The sequence below is a fragment of the Gymnoscopelus microlampas genome, assembly GCF_963454915.1.
Source record: "Gymnoscopelus microlampas genome assembly, chromosome: 21".
Lineage (NCBI taxonomy): Eukaryota > Metazoa > Chordata > Actinopteri > Myctophiformes > Myctophidae > Gymnoscopelus > Gymnoscopelus microlampas.
This window is the reverse complement of record NC_139958.1, coordinates 27,764,593-27,780,247: the sequence shown is the minus strand read 5'-3', so window position 1 is coordinate 27,780,247 and position 15,655 is coordinate 27,764,593. Positions and strand designations below refer to the sequence as shown.

At 41.3% G+C, this 15,655-nt stretch overlaps 1 protein-coding gene across 1 annotated transcript in view; it reads left to right on the top strand.

Annotated features, from left to right (window-relative positions):
• Nucleotides 1–640: 640 nt before the first annotated feature.
• The window catches only part of LOC311037886 (phospholipid-transporting ATPase ID-like), a gene marked incomplete at both ends in the record, with an annotated part of 31,424 nt that continues 16,409 nt past the window's right edge, over nucleotides 641–15,655 (top strand). The window contains 17 exons of the mRNA XM_084047178.1: nucleotides 641–695; nucleotides 963–1,021; nucleotides 1,997–2,110; nucleotides 2,308–2,406; nucleotides 3,650–3,711; nucleotides 3,912–3,984; nucleotides 5,195–5,265; nucleotides 5,766–5,848; nucleotides 6,128–6,286; nucleotides 6,690–6,778; nucleotides 7,394–7,587; nucleotides 8,049–8,257; nucleotides 9,214–9,257; nucleotides 9,625–9,790; nucleotides 10,041–10,229; nucleotides 10,827–10,942; nucleotides 12,897–13,061. Coding sequence (XP_083903304.1) covers nucleotides 641–695; nucleotides 963–1,021; nucleotides 1,997–2,110; nucleotides 2,308–2,406; nucleotides 3,650–3,711; nucleotides 3,912–3,984; nucleotides 5,195–5,265; nucleotides 5,766–5,848; nucleotides 6,128–6,286; nucleotides 6,690–6,778; nucleotides 7,394–7,587; nucleotides 8,049–8,257; nucleotides 9,214–9,257; nucleotides 9,625–9,790; nucleotides 10,041–10,229; nucleotides 10,827–10,942; nucleotides 12,897–13,061 — 1,947 coding nt within the window. The remainder of the gene's footprint in view (nucleotides 696–962; nucleotides 1,022–1,996; nucleotides 2,111–2,307; nucleotides 2,407–3,649; nucleotides 3,712–3,911; nucleotides 3,985–5,194; nucleotides 5,266–5,765; nucleotides 5,849–6,127; nucleotides 6,287–6,689; nucleotides 6,779–7,393; nucleotides 7,588–8,048; nucleotides 8,258–9,213; nucleotides 9,258–9,624; nucleotides 9,791–10,040; nucleotides 10,230–10,826; nucleotides 10,943–12,896; nucleotides 13,062–15,655) is intronic.

Below are 15,655 nucleotides of genomic sequence, written 5' to 3'. Positions count from 1 at the left end.
TATATGTCTATATTCATGCATTATGTAGATTCTGTTAGTAAATAAGAATGTAGGCTGGTGACTTGATGAAGCCTAATTACGGAAATATGAAGTCTAATGTTCAGGGTCATTACTATCTTCCTCCTAAATCGTATGGATTATCACTGGGGTACAAAAGGTTGAGAAAGGAGTGGCTAGATAGCTTAACAACCATGGATTACTAAAACAGATGGGTTTTGTAAATGAGCATGTCACCACTGGTGGCTGTTCAAAAAGGTACAATAATTTGATTTCATTCAATTCAATGATGAATCATAAGGTCATCTAGACTGACTTGGTCAGGCTTTCCCAGGGTGGACCCACCAGGGCAATCTCATGTAGCAGAAATGCATTTTGTAAATGATCAATATTTTGAAAGAAAGAAGACTAACAAGCTGTCATTTTTACTCCCTCTGGCAGAATTTCTATTTTATTTGAACACTGGGTTAGGCACACCTGTCTGTGCTTCCATTAACTGGTTCCTCTTACTTTACCACAATTTCCTGTCTCCTAACAAGGCATAGCGTTCATTTCGCTTATTGGTGCTACATTACATTGATCAGCAATTTACCCAGATCTTTCTCTTCTCCTCTAGATGTAATATGTGAGCATACAGCTGAAGATGGGCTCACTAGTGTCATCCATTGGTCAGTTGTGTGGTGGGGAGAAAGTGCAAGGTGAGATCCCAGGCTAAGTGTCTTTGTATAGGACTATAATTGTACCTTTTGATGTGTAGACAGATAGCATGTCCACAACGTGAGTACTGTTCCCTGCTCTACTATATTCTGTATATATGTGAAACCATACATTATCCATATGCTATCAATCTCCACTAACCTAGACACATTTCTGTACTTTTGCTATACATGGTGATAAAAGTGGCTTAGCTCTTTCCTTTGATCTTACATCTTACATCTCAATGTATTCTGTGTTGTCTCTTATAGAGGAGGAGAGATTCCTACGAGCCAATGACAGACCCTTCAACTTGTCCTATCAATATGCTGTGAGTGAAAGAGCAAAAAGTTATTTATTTCTGTTACCGTTTGTGATTCTGATAAGGACATACTTTAGTGGGCTTTAGATATTTATTTACTGTACATTGACTCATACAGCCCATAAAAGTGGTAAATTATTGTAAGGTATGTCATATATAGTATAGAGCCTATTCACCACATGGTCAATAGTACAGTATGTGGACACCGCTATGTCTGATATCTCATTACAAAATCATGGCCATTAATATGGAGTTGACCACCCCTTTGCTGTTATAACAGTTGGCTATTTTCAGCGAAGAGATTTTATGTAGAGGAAAAAAAGGAGCGGTCAACTAAGTATTCAAGGGTTCAAGAGGTTAATGACTCCAGAGAAAGTGTTTCCACTGCTCCAAAGGCAATGAGCTTTCTAGCATCCCAGCTTATGCTTTGGCATCGTGCATGGTGATCTTACTTGTTTGCAGTTGTTCGCCATGAAAACGTACAGTATTTCATGAAGCTCATGACGAGCAGATCTTGTGCTGATGTTGCTTCCAGAGGCATTTTGGAATTCATTAGTGAGTGCTGCAACTGAGGATGAGTGATTTTACATGCTACATACTTCACCACTCACAAGCTCACAGAATGGGACCACAGAGGCTTTGCCTCTACATTTGACTCTACGGCTGCAGCCTTGAAGGAATTCCAGTCCCCTTGCACTTCAGCCAATCAGAGTTATATATCTTGAAACTGAAATTGTCATCAATAGTAATTAGAAGGGGTATCTACGTATTTTTGGCCATGTTGTGTATGTCATCATAATCCAGTAATCCTTTTAGTCTATTGTTGTAAGTTATCTGTTCACATAGTGTCAGATATGCAGTATAGTGGATGTTATATGCTTAATTTATACTCTAGCACACAATGGTGAGCTTGTAGATGGGCTATTTTCGGTGCATGGGACCGTTGTACGACAAATTACATATGAGGCATTGTTCTCTTCTCAGGACAATGCCATCAAGACCTCCAAATACAACCTTTTCAACTTCCTGCCACTTAACCTTTTCGAGCAGCTCCAGCGACTTGCCAATGCCTACTTCTTTTGCCTCCTCATCCTTCAGGTTAGACATTTTCACCTCTCTCTCTTAAAAAAACCCGAATATATAAACATATAATACTGATACTGTATGTTGCAATTCACTACTTGGATTATGCCGGATATCCGGTTTGTAAGTTGTCAACTTACTTTGACTGTTTGTGTGTGTGTGTGTGTGTGTGTGTGTGTGTGTGTGTGTGTGTGTGTGGGCTCTAACCTCAGGTAATTCCAGCGATCTCCTCTCTCTCCTGGTTCACCACGGTTGTTCCTCTGATGCTGGTGTTGTCCATGACAGCAATCAAGGACGCCAACGATGACATCGTAAGTTATAATGCCCATTTTCTATCAAGACAGCTGATCATTAAATGAGGCCATATAATCACAATACTAAAAAGTATTATAAGGCGCTCGGGTGGCCCATATATATGTATTTGGCCGCGGACCCCCATCTCAAAATATGTTTTTCCAGGGAACCCCAGAAGCACAGATCGGAGTTAAAAATGTTCGCTTTAGAACATATATATTCAAAGATTTGCACACATTTTCAAGATTTTTCAAAAATAGCAGATCTACAAGCACTCGGTGCCACGCTATAAGCTTGTATATCTTCTATCTTCTTTGAATAGCCAAATAAATCTTAAAATGACACAGATGTGTTCCCGGTCTTCATAGGTTAAAAGTCTCTGCTTTGTCTTTAAGTGCCTGCATGGACTGGCTCCTCTTCCAGTGTGTGATTTTATCCACAGGAAAGAGAGACACTGGACGTGGCACTAGGTCAGACCCCAGAGGGGACTGTGAGGTCTATCGTAGGCAGACCACTTTTGGACAGAATGTCCTCTCCATCAAGGAAAGCCTATAATGGATTAGCTTCTAAGGGAAAACCCCACCCTGTGTACCTTTAAAACACAACTTAAACAATGTCTCAAACATGTGACCGTCGATATTATCTTAGATATGTCAAAATAGTCTTAAGATATTCTATTGTATTAGACGTTATAGTAGGTATTAAGGTGGTTAGTTAGGCTTAAATTAGTTATGGTAATTTACATTTTATTTGTAGGCAGTTATTTTTTTTTTGTAGGACTACGGATGGATGGATATTAGCTTCTAGCTATATCCGGCATGTTTACATGAAATCATGTTCAATTGATTCATTTCTTGTACAAGTACATGTATTGAATGTTCATTAACGTGCACAGTCCCATAAATAAACGTAAAAGTAGATTAAAGAGGCGCTTTGTCCTCGTTGTGGGGGATCCTCACTGGCAGGTGAGCCAATAAAGGGTGCAAGAGCGGTGGCAACACAGAAATGTGTGGGGAGGATTAATTGACATACCTAAATTGGGGGGGAAAAAAGAAAAAAGTATTAATACATTAAAAGAATAGTCATTATTTTGAATAGTCCACTCTGAAACCAAAACAATGAAGTTCCAATGCCTGAAACTACTGAACTTGCCAAAGTCTAAATCAAATGGCTATATTATGTCCATACATGTATATAACAGTACTCTGACCCTCTGTATCAATTGTTTTTCCTCCTTCCTCTGCTATCCCAACCTAACAGAACAGACATAAAAGTGACAGGCAGGTAAATAATCGCAAGGTGGATGTCCTCATCGATGGAGAGTAAGTCACTTCTTGCCCACGAAAACAAAATTCACAGAAAAATATATGTCTGGCTGTCCATCAGGCCTTGTCTCTCGTAAATCAACTCTCTTTGGCCACCAGAACAAAATTCAACCATACATGTGTCTGTCCAAGTAATTATATTCTCTTGCACCAATTTTTATTATCATTTTATACTTTATGTCTTTGTAATTCACCAGGATGAGCAGTGAAAAATGGATGAATGTTCAAGTTGGAGACATCATCAGACTGGAGAACAACCAATTTGTCACAGTAAGTTTGTGGACAAGTGGAACTGACATAAAATGCATACTGATTTAAATACACATACAGCTCTTTTCTTCCTGTTCCTACAGTACCAACTTTAAAAAACTGCTTTTACTTCAGGAAATGGTGTTTGCACATGAAGCTACATTTTGCAAGTGGCATAAATACACATATTGTTTGTATTGGTATTATACAGGTTGCACTATGCATTGGTGTTGATGGTTTTTAGAGATAGTAGCATCAGCATAGAATCAAGACAAAGTTCCCAATGGGGACAATACAATATATCTTTATCTTATCATCATAATCTACAGCAAGCACCTGTGTTATCTCTGAGACCCTGGCCTGTTTACACCCAGCATTATGTGCCACATAAAAATGTGGGTGTAAATGCACCTCAGACACCCTGGGGATGGATGGATTGAAGTCCAATCCCTTAAATCGGCTATTTTTGCTACTTTTGTTTGACATTGGGTAGTATGACGAAGCAGGGCATTAATTTACGAAAAACATGGGCGCAACTGTTCCAGCAGAGAGCTCCAGACTTCCCTTTCCCGAGCAAGGGAAGAGCATTAGCCACTTCCTCCTGGGGGATCCTGAGGCATTCCAAGGCCAGTGTGGAGATATAATCCCCCCATCTGGTCCTTGGTCTGCCAGGGGGTCTCCTCCCAGTAGGACGTGCAGTGAGGACCCACTCAGAGTCTCTCGCGGATGACTGAACTTCTCACCCTATCTCCAAGGGAGAGGCCGGCCATCCGTCTGAGAAAACTCGTTTTGACCGATTGTATCCGCAATCTTACTCTTTCAGTCATGACCCACTCTTCATGACCATAGGTGAGAGTAGGAACGAAGAATGCTCGTTATATCGAGAGCTTTGCCTTCTGGCTCAGCTCTCTTTTCGTCTCAACAGTACGGTACAGCAACTACAATACCACTCCTGCTGCTCCGATTCTCTGCCTGATCTCCTGCTCCATCCTCCCCCCACTTGTGAACAAGACCCCGTGATACTCAAACTCCTTCAGCAAAACATACAAAGTTTAAATATGGAGATACAATGTTTTTGCTTGACAGCAACAATAATGTATATGGGATGACAGGTATTTAGAATCTGGTTAAATAATATCTGGACATGATCTACAGGTGAGATGCATGCTAATGCCAAATGTATTTTTATTTTCTTTATCTTTATTTCTTATTTTATATTCATATTCTCTAGGCTGATCTTCTGCTGCTGTCCAGCAGTGAGCCTCTCAATCTGATTTACATTGAAACTGCTGAATTAGATGGGTAATGTATATATGTCCTTCCTTTTTACAATTACAATTATGCTATATTGTCTCTGTCGGGTAGCAACCTTATACAGTAGGTCCAAAAGCGTTACTTTTCAGGAAATGGGAAAAAGATGGGATCCGATGTAGTTATTATTTAGTCACAAGCTCTTGTTAATACTTTTCATTTGTTAATTTTAAAAACTACAGACCACCAAAACCACTCTAACTTTCCAAATATATCAAAAGTAGCTAAAATAGCTGGCCTACAAGGGCATAATGTGTCACATCATGACGTGTTGTGAGCTTATAGATTAGCTATTTTCACTACTTTTGTACGATGAAGTAGGACGTTCATTTACTAAAAAACATAAAAGGTTAAAATATGTAATAGGTTTCTGCCCAACCGCGATGTTATGTATAAAGAGGTTTTAAGTATCTCTGTATCTCTGTTTCATTTGTGACCCCTCTCCAAGTCAAGTCACTTGACCTCTTGTTGTCCCCCACCCCCACACACAGGGAGACCAACCTAAAGGTGAAACAGGCCCTGACTGTAACTGGAGAGATGGGCAACAGCATTGAGGCACTAGCCAACTTCAACGGTAAGAGGAGAGGAAAGAAAAATCTATTTTATTGACAAAACTATATAATGTTGGCAAAAAATGATAGAATATTGAATATTATTTGAATTATTATAGAAATCTATGGGTGTCGAAATTCTCTCTCACTCAATGGCTCTGATTAACACTTAACAATTATAATGAATAATTGCAACTATTGCATTCATCAATTCAATTACAAAAAAAGAAAGTGTGCAATCCTGCCATGCTTGTGTAATTATTCTCTCTGTTTTATTGACATGTGATATCTCTGTGAACCAGGTGAGGTGCGGTGTGAGCCTCCTAACAACCACCTGGACAAATTCAAGGGGACATTGACACTGAATGGAGACTCATACTCTTTGGATAATGACAAAATTCTCCTCAGAGGATGCACTCTGAGGAACACAGGCTGGTGCTATGGCCTGGTGGTTTTTGGAGGTGAGCCTGAACATTGTGATGGAATTAACTTACTATTTTTGTTTTGCAATCTGTTCTTGAAGCCAAGCAACACCGCAGTGCAAGAGGTCCCCAACCTCTTGCACTGTGATGTATTGTGAGCTTGCAGATCTGCTATTGCCATGCATTTTGAAACTTTTGGAAATGTGGGTATTTTCACTCAATTTGAATTTAATGACATGCCCAAAATGGGGATGCCAGATTGAAAGTGGTTTAATTTGTGCACACTTAGTATCTTGGAGAGGGATGTCATGCTGTTATTAGACGATTCTACGTATATTTTAATTATACAGTAACTAAATACTGTAACTTTTTATGCCCTGTATGTTGTACATTATGACTGACGTATATGTCTACATGATTCTATGTATTTCATCCTCTCCAGGTCCAGACACCAAGCTGATGCAGAATTGTGGAAAGACCACGTTCAAACGAACCAGCATTGATCACTTAATGAATGTGCTTGTGTTGTGTGTAAGTCTGTCACATCTGCCAAACACACAGGCATGCACGCACACACGCACGCACACATGCACGCACACATGCACGCACACACGCATGCAATATCAAAGCAGAAAATGTTATCAGCTCAATGTTCATTGAACATTAGCGAACTGTGTGTGTGTGTGTGTGTGTGTGTGTGTGTGTGTGTGTGTGTGTGTGTGTGTGTGTGTGTGTGTGTGTGTGTGTGTGTGTGTGTGTGTGTGTGTGTGTGTGTGTGTGTGTGTGTGTGTGTGTGTGTGTGTGTGTGTGTGCGTGCGTGCGTGCGTGCGTGCGTGCGTGCGTGCGTGTACTGTCTCTCTCGCTGATCTCCCTCTCTCTCTCCCTCCCTCTGCCTCTCACTGACGTCACACGCAAAATAAACATTCTGTAACAACACTGATTTGCGCTGACGTTAACAGTTGCCTAACAACAGCAATTTGCGCTGGCTTCGGGCATGTCCAGTCCATATATGGGCCTGACAGACTCAGAGACAGCCAGACAACTTTAACTTGACCGACAGACAGACAGAATGACAGACAGCACTTGTTTCAGCAGCAGAATACACAGTAGTATAATCACATTACTATTATTTACTTTTCTCCCCAGATCTTTGGCTTCCTTGCCACCATGTGCACCATCCTGGCCATTGGCAATGCCATCTGGGAGGTGAGGGAAGGCTCCGTGTTCACCGCATTTCTCCCACGCCCAGATGACATCAGCGCTGGTTTTTCAGCCTTCCTCTCCTTCTGGTCCTACGTCATCATCCTCAACACAGTGGTCCCCATATCTCTATATGTCAGGTGAACACATAAGCACTCTATCCCTCCCTGTATCTGTCTGTCTGCCTCTCTGTTGTTCTATATCGTTTGTTTCTGCTGTCTGCATCCGTTTCATAGTGCATACTGCATCTGTCTGTCTGTCTGTCTGTCTGCCTCTGTAAATATAGCTTTTTGTATTTGTTGATGACATGTATTAAAGAGTTAATATTCTATGCTCTGTTGATGAATTTAATACATGATAGGACCTCAATGGAAACAAGTCCCCGGGACTTTGAGTGTTATCCTTTTAGCCTAAACGTTTTACTCTATCTCTGTGCTGTTTAAATGTTTTGACCAATAAAGTATTTCTGTCTGTCTGTCTGTCTGTCTGTCTGTCTGTCTGTCTGTCTGTCTGTCTGTCTGTCTGTCCATCATCTATTCTACCTGCCTCTGTATCTGTTTGTCTATATCTAAACATGTCTGTTGTCTGTGTGTTGGCTCAGTGTGGAGATCATACGTCTGGGCAACAGCTTCTACATCGACTGGGACAGGAAGATGTACTACCCCAAAAATGACACAGCTGCCCAGGCCAGAACCACCACCCTAAACGAAGAGCTGGGACAGATCAAATACATCTTCAGTGACAAGACTGGGACCCTCACTCAGAACATTATGACTTTCAACAAGTGCTCCATCAATGGAAAGTCATACGGTAATAACATTATCAGGGTTTGATTTGTTAAACAAACCATCATTTTCTTAACCACTTGAGCCCTATATACAGTACTTCTGTATGACTACAAAAGTAGAGGCATGGAATCCCCCCTCCCCCCCAGCAAATAAAAATAAAAAAAACAGAATTTTATTAGCACCTTCCATACATACTATGTAGAACAAAACGTTATGCTCATCATCACATTCATATTAAATGCCGTTGACTCGATATCGCGTCAATTGCTAGTTTGTCCAGTTGGCCGTCGACGCGTTAGACGCGTTGGACGCGCATTCATTGTTTAATCTCTGATCGCGCTATGCTGCTTAATTTTCAATCTTGGTTTCGAGTTCCACTTACTTCACCCACACCTGCATCCGGTTTTATTACGCAGATTCCGTTTCCGGTTTTCATTGTTTTTCCCCGGTAATTTTCGGCTAGAATAGGGAAACACACGGTTTTTCACACGGTATAATAAACGAACGGAGAGGTCAACTTCTACAATCTATAGTCTGGGTGACGAACAGTCATCGCCGTCATGTATCACATCGTAATTTTGGCCGATCGGACAATCTGAGAACACGTCACATCCGGTTTGATGTATTTGACTGTTTGACTGGGTGTGGGGGGGGGCGAGTGAGTCAGCGAGCTGATCAAGCTGTCTATTTGCTGCTCTCTAGTGGCAGATTTGTCGTATGTGTTTAAAAAAGCACTCTGACAATTTATTTGAATGAAAAATTACAAAATATAAAAACAAGAAAATCGCTGGCACTGGCGGAGTACTTTATGAAAATACTCTGGCAGTCAAAGAGGGAACATGAAAGTATGAAAGTTGTGATTTGCAGGTCTGCAACAGCAGTTGTGGGAATGCATCACAGGAATGTGAACCACAACATTATACCCAGCTTTGATTGAACATTAGGTATCTGATCATCTTTTTTTCCTCTTTTATCCAGGGGAGTTGTTCGACTTTCATGGACACAGGGTGGAAATAACAGAGGTGAGGGGACAGAAGTAATATTGTCAGAGAAACCTTTTTTTTAAATAAATGAATGCTATACTATGTAGTACTATATTATAGTGTTAGTGTAAAAGTAACTAAAATCACCGATCTACAAGCTCACATATAGCATCGCGATGCGTCACAGCTTGTAGATCTATTATTGAAAAGTTTTGAAAGATTTTGAAAGTTCCAAAACAGGGACGAAGGTGTTTCTGTGGGTTTTATTAAAAAAAAAATCCTGAAAAGTAACTGTTTTGGACATAAAGTTTCTGCCTGACATCGACAATATGACAGTATGACGATACACCTTGTATTCCATGGAACTCAGTATTTGTCATTCCTCCTCACATCTCCTCTTCTGCAGAAGACAGAGAAAGTGGATTTCTCCTGGAATAAGCTGGCCGACCCCAAGTTCGTTTTTCACGACCACAGCCTGGTGGAGACGGTGAGAGACGGAAACCCAGAACCCCAGGCCTTCTTTCGCCTGCTGGCGCTGTGCCACACCGTCATGTCTGAGGAGAAGAAAGAAGGTAGGTAGGCATCTTCTACAGCGCAACAGTGCATAGAATTTTACAATATAATAAACAATTAATTATGAACCGGGGACCTTCTGATACTTAGACGGCCCATTCACCTCTAATCCATTACACAACAGGCATTTCTGAGCAAGCAATCTGAATGGTCAACTAGACATTTACGTAGAATGTGATCAAATCAGCATGCATGCCTTTTTTTGATTATATGTTTTATTCCTCTCCTCTCAACCTTTCCTCCCTGCAGGAGAATTGTTCTATCAGGCCCAGTCTCCTGATGAGGGTGCTCTTGTGACTGCAGCGAGGAACTTTGGGTTTGTCTTTCGGTCACGTACACCAGAGACCATCGTGGTGATGGAAATGGGGAAGCAAGTCACCTACGACCTGCTGGCCGTTCTGGACTTCAATAACGTCCGCAAAAGGATGTCCGTCATAGGTGAGACTGAGAGAAAATGGTTGTTACACCAGAATTGGATCTATCGAATTCTGTGACCCCAGAAGTACATGTAGCTAAACGCAAGTCCTGTGCTCCCGTGAGGTGAGAGGGTGGCAGGGTCACCTGTAAAGGGTTGGTTTGTGTATGAGATTGTTAATTACAGTAGTTACACCCAGGTTACATAATATCATGGCACTTGTGGGAAATACTGCCATTTTATCCAATTACAGTTGATCTAAAAAGGACTTTTTTTATTGTATTTTGACATGAAAGATAGAAGATCTGACAGATCCTAAGATCTATCAATTTAAATGAGATATTTAAATCAATCAATCACATTTACTTTCATCCTAAACTTACAGCAATTGCAAAACTGTGACCTCTGGAGTGACATATTTTGATGCGTAATTAAATGTTGGTGTAACATGGGTACCAACAGGAATTTTAAAGTTTATTGAAGAAGATATTTTCATTTTCATTTTTCAGATAGACTACATGACTAGTGTGTGCAATGATCCTTCCATGCACAGAATTTAGAAAATATATTAGTTAGATAAAACATATGACAAATTCTAAGTCCCTCCATGTGTTGTTCAGTCCGAAACCCTGAAGGTAAGCTGACTCTGTACTGCAAGGGAGCAGACACCATTATCTATGAAAGACTTCATCCATCCTGCAACAAACTGATGGAGCTTACCACTTCTCACCTCAATGTGAGTGATACATTATTTATTTACTTGTTTACTTTATGTACTTACAGTACCATGTAAATTCTGCTCTGAGATGAGTGCTATAGTGTATATACAAATTATATGCAATGCAAACAAACCTAGAATATTAGCATAATAAAATATATATTATTACATCCATAACATTTTATTATTACTAGTAGTAGTTTCTTCATTATTACCGTACTGTTATTCTTCCAGTGTAAAACTCTATGTGTAAAAGTCACTTTTGTTACATTTTGCATTAAGCAATATTATTATTTAATGACAATTACAATTTGCAGTGTGTTTGTTAGTAATGCATGGGCCAACGAATAACCCGCGGGTCTAGAAAACATATCGGGTTTGGGAGGTTGGGTCAACACAGTCACACATGCAAAGAAAAGCATATGGAGTATTGTTGAAGCTCTTGCAGCATGTGTTTATTACACGGGGATAAAATACACAAATTGAAAGAGAGATGGGAGAATAGGAAAATAGGAGAATAGGGGGAGAGACAGGAGAGAGAGGCAGATGTGCCCTTACACACAATGGACAGCGACGCTATCACAAAATGCTTTTTTCACAAAATTATTCTGTGCAGTTAGGTTACAAGTAGCATAGCATAAGCAAGCGATGGTCGAATTCTCTCTGGTCCAATTCTGTCGATTGCACACACATAAGTACTATTTATACCCCTTCAGACTGTCAGTAGGCAATAGGTCTCTCCTCCTCCTCTTTTCATCTATTTCTTAATATTATGCAATATTAACCATCTTGTGACCAGGCCAGATGGTTATCTGCATGTGATTTCTAGGTGTAACACAAGACATCGATTTCCCCATAAGTTCACTTTGACCTAGTGCACAACTCATGATCTGCCTCTTGTGTCCGATCAATCTCCTGTGGGAGGCATCTTCTCTCCCTTCGTGGCCACTTTCCCAGACGTGAAATCATTGTTCGTTAAGCATGCTTAGAACATTTACTCTAAGAAAGTAAGCAGAGTAAGAGTAAACAAAGTATCTGTACTCTATATACTTTTTATGCGTTTCATCGTGAATCATAATTGTCTGCACACAGAGGCCCTCGGCCTCTAATCCAGAGGCCTTTCTTACTCTCCAGACAGCGGACATCAAGCGTACTGCCCACATTGTATTATATTGTATTATAAACAGAACACAGGCCCATCAGAACATACCATTGCTTAACTCTCTGCCTGCCAGAGTTTTTTCAGAACAGTCTGTAGCCTCTGCCAGGGTTTTGCCATGATTTTGGTACCTGTTCGCGTAGCCACAGATTTTTTTCCTCCAGTATGATTGATCCCCAGATGGTTTCTAATCACAGATGAGATTCAGGTGTGGTTTCACAAATGTCAACGAGGTCATTTTGACCTCGTTGACATGTGTTGTTTGATGTTTCAATATAGCTCAAAACCAGTAGTTTTAAACCAAAAAACAAAGTGAATTGTTTGTCCGTTTGAATTTTAACATTGAAGTGAATGGAGCAGCAAATCTTCGAACATTTTTAGCTCCTAATCTGTTCGTAATTCGACAAGGGTTGAAATTATAAAAAAATGCAAAAAAAAAAAAAAATTTTTTTTCTTTTTTTTTTTTTTTCCATGACGTATATATACGTCTTTGGCGGACAACAGCTGATAATTAAAAGACGTATATATACGTCATTGGCAGCCATAGAGTTAATAATAAACCATCTGTCTTATTTACACTCATAGCAAGTCAAGACCAATTTCTTCTTTACATGGAAGCATCAATATTCATTTGTTCTTAACCTCCTTGGGGCGCACCTGGGGATGGGGTTTTGCTGCTGAGAAACAATAAATAACTGCTTTAGCTCAGTCCTGACAATTGTGCTACTATAATTCCCACGCATCACTAGTGTACTGTATGTGTACACTATGTATGTGTGTTTAATTTGTTTTTGTTTGACCTTGCCTCAACAGGAGTATGCCGGCGATGGTCTACGTACATTGGTCCTGGCATATAAGGATTTGGATGACGCCTATGTAGAAGAGTGGGAAAAGCGCCACCATGAGGCCAGCACTGCCATGGATGGACGAGAGGAGAGACTGGATGAACTTTATGAAGAGATTGAGAAAGACCTGATGGTTGGTTCTGATAGACATTGTCTACTGTAGCTACAGGATATAAGATTTATTATTATTATTATTATTATTACCCTTATTATTATTATTATTATTATTACCCTTATAGGTTTTTGTGTTCACCATCCATAGCGGCTATGGCCGGTGAACAGTCCAAATTTCCAGGCCCCACTGTGCGGCCTGTGGGGCCGTGAAAATTCAGGGGGCGGACTCTAAATGTCCTGTGGGCCCCCCTCTGCGCGTGAACACCACTTGTTCGACCATCGGTTTTACGGATTACCCACACGGATGTTTTTCCCTTTGTTTACATTTTAGGGTCCTATCTTGCAGTTCAATCATAATTCCACAGGGTGCCAGGCTATGAGCCACAACTATTAGAAGTGAACAGTGTACACCTCCCACACTATACTATGGGAAACAGCCTACTATTAGAACTATGGGCTGTGTACATTGTGTACACCTCCCATACTATGCTATGGTAAATGGCGTTTACCATCGTGTGACCTCCCGGGACGCTGTTTATCGCCAATTCCCGCCTAGTCCAGCCTGTTCCATGCTAGTATGACCTACACCACCCTCCCCATGTCTGTTCTCCCAACAGGCTGGACTATACTAGTCTTGGGTGCACTGTACTGTACTGTACTGTACTGTACTGTACTGTACTGTACTGTACTGTACTGTACTGTACTAGACTCTACTGGTCTCTAATAGGCTGTTTTAAGCTCTAGTAGGCTTTGCTAAGCTTTGCTGGGCTCTATGAGGCTATAAAAGACAGTACTTTACTGTGGCTCATGCAAAACTATGGCTCGTGAACACAAGCTATGGCTCGTGTACACAGTGGTTACTCCCTATGGTCTGAGTATCTACAGGGCTGACAAGGGACTAGTAAAGTCTAATAGAGAGTATTAGAGTCTGCTAAAGCCTAGTGCACTCTAGTCTAGCCTAGTCCAGCCTGTTCCATGCTAGTATGACCTATACCACCCTCCCCATGTCTGTTCTCCCAACAGGCTGGACTTTACTAGTCTCGGGTGCACTGTACTGTACTGTACTGTACTGTACTGTACTGTACTGTACTGTACTGTACTGTACTAGACTCTACTGGTCTCGAATAGGCTGTTTTAAGCTCTAGTAGGCTTTGCTAGGCTTTGCTGGGCTCTATGAGGGTATAAAAGATAGTACTTTACTGTGGCTCATGCAAAACTATGGCTCGTGAACACACAAGCTATGGCCCGTGTACACAGTGGTTACTCCCTATGGTCTGAGTATCTATAGGGCTGACAAGGGACTAGTAAAGTCTAATAGAGAGTATTAGAGTCTGCTAAAGCCTAGTGCACTCTAGTCTAGCCTAGTCCAGCCTGTTCCATGCTAGTATGACCTATACCACCCTCCCCATGTCTGTTCTCCCAACAGGCTGGACTATACTAGTCTTGGGTGCACTGTACTGTACTGTACTGTACTAGACTCTACTGGTCTCTAATAGGCTGTTTTAAGCTCTAGTAGGCTTTGCTAGGCTTTGCTGGGCTCTATGAGGGTATAAAAGACAGTACTTTACTGTGGCTCATGCAAAACTATGGCTCGTGAACACACAAGCTATGGCCCGTGTACACAGTGGTTACTCCCTATGGTCTGAGTATCTATAGGGCTGACAAGGGACTAGTAAAGTCTAATAGAGAGTATTAGAGTCTGCTAAAGCCTAGTGCACTCTAGTCTAGCCTAGTCCAGCCTGTTCCATGCTAGTATGACCTATACCACCCTCCCCATGTCTGTTCTCCCAACAGGCTGGACTTTACTAGTCTCGGGTGCACTGTACTGTACTGTACTGTACTGTACTGTACTGTACTGTACTAGACTCTACTGGTCTCTAATAGGCTGTTTTAAGCTCTAGTAGGCTTTGCTAGGCTTTGCTGGGCTCTATGAGGGTATAAAAGATAGTACTTTACAGTGGCTCATGCAAAACTATGGCTCGTGAACACACAAGCTATGGCCCGTGTACACAGTGGTTACTCCCTATGGTCTGAGTATCTACAGGGCTGACAAGGGACTTGTAAAGTCTAATAGAGAGTATTAGAGTCTGCTAAAGCCTAGTACAGTCTAGTCTAGCCTAGTCCAGCCTGTTCCATGCTAGTATGACCTATACCACCCTCCCCATGTCTGTTCTCCCAACAGGCTAACTTTACTAGTCTCGGGTGCACTGTACTGTACTGTACTGTACTGTACTCTACTGTACTGTACTAGACTCTACTGGTCTCTAATAGGCTGTTTTAAGCTCTAGTAGGCTTTGCTGGGCTCTATGAGGCTATAAAAGACAGTACTTTACTGTGGCTCATGCAAAACTATGGCTCGTGAACACACAAGCTATGGCCCGTGTACACAGTGGTTACTCCCTATGGTCTGAGTATCTACAGGGCTGACAAGGGACTAGTAAAGTCTAATAGAGAGTATTAGAGTCTGCTAAAGCCTAGTGCACTCTAGTCTAGCCTAGTCCAGCCTGTTCCATGCTAGTATGACCTATACCACCCTCCCCATGTCTGTTCTCCCAACAGGCTGGACTTTACTAGTCTCGGGTGCACTGTACTGTACTGTACTGTACTGTACTG